The 5,495-nt window shown below is 58.0% G+C and overlaps 1 protein-coding gene across 1 annotated transcript in view; it reads left to right on the top strand.

The window, feature by feature from the left end:
* Window positions 1–5,495, top strand: part of NECAB3 (N-terminal EF-hand calcium binding protein 3) — a gene marked incomplete at both ends in the record, with an annotated part of 22,979 nt that overhangs the window by 17,327 nt on the left and 157 nt on the right. The window contains 6 exons of the mRNA XM_010079222.1: window positions 250–386; window positions 574–695; window positions 1,010–1,089; window positions 1,495–1,548; window positions 2,417–2,529; window positions 4,289–4,366. Coding sequence (XP_010077524.1) covers window positions 250–386; window positions 574–695; window positions 1,010–1,089; window positions 1,495–1,548; window positions 2,417–2,529; window positions 4,289–4,366 — 584 coding nt within the window. The remainder of the gene's footprint in view (window positions 1–249; window positions 387–573; window positions 696–1,009; window positions 1,090–1,494; window positions 1,549–2,416; window positions 2,530–4,288; window positions 4,367–5,495) is intronic.

The raw sequence follows: 5,495 nt of genomic DNA, 5'->3' as shown, positions 1-5,495 counted from the left end.
TGTGCCAGCCCGGGGCTGTGGGTGCTGGGGCTGGGGTTGGGGGTTGTGCCCTGCATTCCCTGCTGTGTCCTCCCAGGTGTGTAGCCAGAGGATGCTTTTGTCCTACAGTGTTATTGTTTACTAGAATGACCAAAAAATTTGGTTGGAATGCACTCTGTCGGGTTTATTTAAGGGCCTCTTCCCAAGGCAGCTCTGCTCCCCTGACACGGAGCTGGGGGCATCTGACAGATCCTCTCCCTTCTTCTGCAGAGCTACGAGACCTCCTCGAAGATGGAGCAGTTCCTGACCCGCTTCCTGCTGCGGGAAACCATGCACCAGCTGCAGTCCCTGCAGGCCTCGCTCGAGTGTGCCGTGGACACCGTGGAGGAGCAGGCGGGACGGGAGAGGTAATGGGTGGGACATGCTGGTCCTCCCCCTCTCCCCACCACCACTCGTGGGGGTTGCAGCATGGGGCAGGACTCAGGTTCCCCTGAGGGGCATGTCTGGGAGCAGGATCTGGCCTTCCAAGCCCGCTGTGAAGCTGACCTGTACAGTGAATGACTCCAGCCCCTCCTTTGCGTTTTATTCTTTCAGAAAGGACATAAAGAAATCTGAGACCTCGGTTGGCTTGAGGTCGGGGAGACGATGTGGGCGCAGAGGACAGAAGAATGTCTGTCTGTCTCCAACGGACCCCTATTCCGGGATGCTGACAACAGGTATCCGCAGCCCCGCCATCCCTTGGGTCAGTGTCTGTGCCCCTGCCCCACTGGAGCCCAGAATGGGTGTGGGAGCAGGACAGTGGGGGCTTGTCCGGGACAGAGCCTGTACTGTTGCATCCCGCCTCCAGCTGGAGCTTCTGTGGGATGTTGTATCTCTTGAGTAGCAGGAGAAGTTTCAGGAGAAAAACAAACCAGTTTTTTGGTTTAAATTAGAGGTTTTGAAGCTTTTGTGGTTTTCTGGGTCTGAAGCAAGCTTTTGCTGTGATGAAAGCAAGCTGCTTCAGTGACAACTCTGTGCCCTTCCTGCGCAGGCATTTGTGTTGAAGAGAACAGCCAGTGGATGGCACAGATCAACAGGCTCCAGCAGCTCATCGAGAAGCTGGAGTGCAAGGTATGTGACAGATGGGGACTGCCCTGCACCTTGGCACTGACCAGGTCAGTGCTGGGACCTGTCCCTGTGCCAGCAGCCCTGGGATTCGCTGCTGGCATCGCTGCAGAGCTGCACCCATCCACCAGGCCCAGACCCATTGCTCATCCCTTGCTGCCTCCAAAGCCCCCTTCTCCTCTCAGCTCTGCCAACCCTCTCTGGCTGATCTGACAAGTCAGTCTGGACTCACTGAGCCCCACAGAGGCACAGGTCACGTTCCTTCACTCCCCGGGGTACCTGAAGGAATGTGCCCAGAGCGGTACCCATCTGTCACGCTGAGCTGGGCTGGGTTGTGGGTTACTGCTGCGTCTGAACCTTGTTGCAAAGGTCTCACACTAACGATCATTTTTCCTGGGGTGTGAAATGCAGAGCCCACGCCTGGAGCCGCTGAAGGAGGAGGTGATGTGCAAAGGAAGAGATGCAGTAAGTCCCTGTCCTGGTGCTTGCTGTTTGCAGGTAACCCCGTAGTGTGCACAGGTCCCCTCTCTCACAGACTGCTGTGCTTGTGCAGCCCCTGTGCCCCGAGACTGGAGTCACCTGGGGGAGCTGCTGGCTTTGGTCTGGCAGGGGGTTCTCTGCCCAGCGATGTAGCAGGATGGGAGTCAGAGCTGTGAGGTGGATGTGGGACCATCCCCAGGGCAAATGCAGCTCCATCAGGTCCATGAAAGCCTTGGGCAGTGCTTACGCTCACAGACTGCTGTGCTTGTGCAGCCCCTGTGCCCCGAGACTGGAGTCACCTGGGGGAGCTGCTGGCTTTGGTCTGGCAGGGGGTTCTCTGCCCAGCGATGTAGCAGGATGGGAGTCAGAGCTGTGAGGTGGATGTGGGACCATCCCCAGGGCAAATGCAGCTCCATCAGGTCCATGAAAGCCTTGGGCAGTGCTTACGGCCAGCCCAGAGGAGGGCAGCGCTCTGCTTGTGAGTGCCTAGATCCCCCAGGTTTGCTCCGAGCACCCACAGACCCTTCAGAGCCCCTGTGGAGGGCTCCTGAGGCCCCTTTCTGCTGGGAGAAGGACCCAGGGAACTGCAGCAGCCCCAGAGCAGGACCCCCCCACTGGGGGAGGGAGCATCTCCCCTTGGTGAGGTTCCCATTGTAAAGGCACCCTGCCCAGGTAGGAAGAAGCCACTTTACGTTGGCTTTGTCCCCAGCACTGTGGCACCAGCCCCTTCTTGCGGCTTCTCCTGTGGTGCTGTGCTTGCTCAGCACTGCCGTGTCCCACAGCTGGGTGGGAGCAGGGAGGGCAGGAGGGGTGGATTAGTCCCTGATGCCACTTGCCCACTGTCCCTTTGCAGCACATCCTGGTGGCCAAGAGGCAGATCTCGGTGGCGACAAGCAGCATTGAGGAGTTTCGCCAGGCGTTCAGGTCCTACACGGAGGTCACCGCCGGGCAGAGCAGCTGCCTGCAGTAAGTGCGGCTGGCAGTGGGACTGCTTGTGGCGTGGGTCGCCCAGAAATAGGGGCTTTTAACACAGAACCCTTGGGGGTCAAAAGGGGTTTTTGTGGAGTACGTCGCCCAGAAATAGGGGCTTTTAACACAGCACCCTTGGGGCTCAAAAGGGGTTTTTGTGGAGTATTTTGTGTGCCTGGTCAGTGCAAGGGTGGGCTCAGTGCACAGAGGTTTGGCCTTGCAGAGAGGACGGGACGGTGTCACGGCTGCAGCAGTGTCTGTGCCTGCCATACTGTCCCCTCTCCTGCTGCAGGTACTCCCAGTAAGAACCACTGTCAGTGTCTGGCGAGGAGGGGGCTGGTTTTTATGCCAGGAATGGCTGTAGCGTATGCATGTAAGTGAATGCATGCATTCTTCCAGCACTGAAGGACTTGAAAGTAATGGGGGAAAAGTCAAGGGCAGAGCTGATGTCAGAGCCTTGCTTTATATAAGTGTGTGCAGCGCTGGTGGGAAGCAGCCGTGAACGCCTGAAGCTTAACCCCTGCCCGAGACCAAGGCTCTGACCCCCAGCACTGCTCTGGAGCTCCAAACAGAGCTGAGAATGGAGCCCAGGTGACTTCAGTGACACGCTGCTGCTGAGCGTCCCTGAAGACTGCACAGCTGCTCTTTGAGAAGCGCCTTCCTTCTCCCACGGGAGGTTTCAAGCTGCTTTCAGTGGGAAATGTTCGTGCTGTTCCCAGTTAAAGTGTCATTTTTCAGCTCTTCAGTTCCAGCAGCGCAAAACTGCATTTTCAGTCCAAACAAAAGGAAGATACTTGTTTTGACATGTGTGGCAGAGAGAATGGTATATTTTTTCTTTGGAATTGATGATTTTTTCTGTCATGGGAACTATTAGCGTAGACAACTGCGTTGCATGGGCAGGCTCTCCATGTGAGTGGAAAGCTGGAGCAAAGCCTGAGGAGACTCCGCTGTCCGGGTTCATGCCAGAGAATCGCAAAGCACGTTGCAGCCTCTGCGCAGGGGGTCGCAGCCCCCAAGCTGCTGGGTGACTTGCTTTGTTTCCCCTCAGGGCTTGGTCCCTTCCTGCAGCCCTTGGCAGCAGCTGGGGGAAATGTTCATCCTCAGCTGGAATTAATGATGCTGAGGCTGAGTGCAGATGTTCCCCAGGCCCTGCACCCTGAGCCTTGCTCTCCCGCCTTCCTGCTGCTTCTCCCTCCATCTTCCCATCGCTGGAGAAAGCCCCAGCGTGTTCCTGTGGCAGGAGGGAGCGTGGGAAGCATCGCCTGGTGACAGAGCATCACTTCGGGGGGCAGCGAGCTGTGGTTTGACGCTGTGATCTCAGCTCCTTGTGCTCGTGCCTCAGTTTCTCTTTGTGTGAAGGGTGGGGGATGACACACACCTACTCCGAAGGGCTGGAAGGATGAGCTCCTTTGCCGGGCTGTGTGCTGCAGTGCTACGGATACACTAAGAAATAATTAATAAACACTTAACATGCTGGTTTCTGGGCAGCAGCAGGGACCAGTTTAATAGCTGCCACGCTCCTCTGCTCCCTGGCTGCAGGACTGCGAAGCGTGAAGGGTTTGGGTTTGGGATCCCCTGGAGCCATGTGCCAGCCCCAGCAGCTGCAAACTGTGGATGCACCCAGACTGCTCGTTGGAAGCCTTGTGCTGAGGCTCACGTGCAGACCTGCACCCCTCGCTCCCGGGCCTGGCTGGACTGGTGGCCACACCGTGCCAGCTTGCTGGGCCCCGTCTCAGGGTCACTCCTGTCCCCACAGCGTGTCCGCCTGCAAGCTGACGGACGAGGACTGCTTCATCCTGTACGAGTTCTGGCAGGATGTGACTTCGTGGAGAAGGTTGGAGGCTTTCCCTGGGCTGGGGTGGGTCTGGATGCTTGGGGTGGGGGGCTGAAAGGGGTTTCCTCTTGGGGCTCCCCCTGCTTATGCAGTCTGTCCTGCTGCTGAGCTGCTCAGCACAGTGCACCCTGGGGCTGTTTGCAGCGGAAGGTGGGGGAAGACCCTGATAAAGGATTTGGGAAGCAGGGCAGGAGTGGCTGTCCTGCTCTGGGCGGTGCAAAAGCAGCCCTGTCCCCTGTGCGTGGGTAGTTGTCCCCACACAAGCCCAGCACCCTCCTCACCCTGCCTGCTGTTTTCCGGCTGTGGGGCCAGCCTGGGGGGGCTGTGGGACCCCCACGGTCCTGTGCTGCTGCTCCGGGTGTTCTGCAGGGAACAGGTGCCTTGGCTCCCTCTGGAGCAGAAAACTGGATTGGGGGGTCACCTAAACTGCATTTCTTTCAAACCAGAGTGAGACCCATTGCCCCTGGCCGGTCTGTCTGTGTGCACTGGCAGCCCGGGGGGGCTCTCCCCTGCCTCGGGGATGCCCTCCAGCCAGGACACCCAAGAGCGGTGGGGGCTTCCTGGGCAGCGGATCTGCTGAGCCCTGTCTTGAAGACACCTGATGTCTCATTTTACTTCCCCTGAGCCCTGAACCCTCCCTCCAAAGCCCTGGCCCTCTTGGGTCAGTCCCGTGGCTGTTTCCCAGTTTCATTTTACGGCTCCGTGTTGCTGAGGAAGGGGACAGACCAGCTCAGGGAAAATGCGTGTTCCCCATATACCAGGGGGTGAAAATTTGACTTTTAGGAACTGGGAGAGCTGGGTGATGGGCAAGACCCAATTAAGCCCCAGTTTGCTGTCACTCTTGGATCTTGCATAAAATAACATGGAACATGGATTAATTGGGACTAAATCCCATGCCAGCAGTGCTCCCCCTGACTCACTGACCACACTCCCAGTGCTCCCCTGCAGAAGTCACCGCAGCTCGAGCAGCCCAGCCCTCTCCAGGCCCTGCCATGGATATGCTCCCCAGCCTGGGGCTGTAGGTGCTTTAGAGCCAGGGACCTGCAGAAAAGCCTCTGCTCCCCCCATGCAGGGCTGGATCTCTGGTCTCTGCCTCCCTCAGTTCCCCTTCCCCTGTTTAACACTGGCT

The sequence above is a fragment of the Pterocles gutturalis genome, unplaced genomic scaffold, assembly GCF_000699245.1.
Source record: "Pterocles gutturalis isolate BGI_N339 unplaced genomic scaffold, ASM69924v1 scaffold43928, whole genome shotgun sequence".
In the NCBI taxonomy this organism is placed as follows: Eukaryota; Metazoa; Chordata; class Aves; order Pterocliformes; family Pteroclidae; genus Pterocles; species Pterocles gutturalis.
The sequence above is the reverse complement of the archived record's forward strand: the minus strand, read 5'-3'. Positions and strand labels throughout refer to the sequence as shown.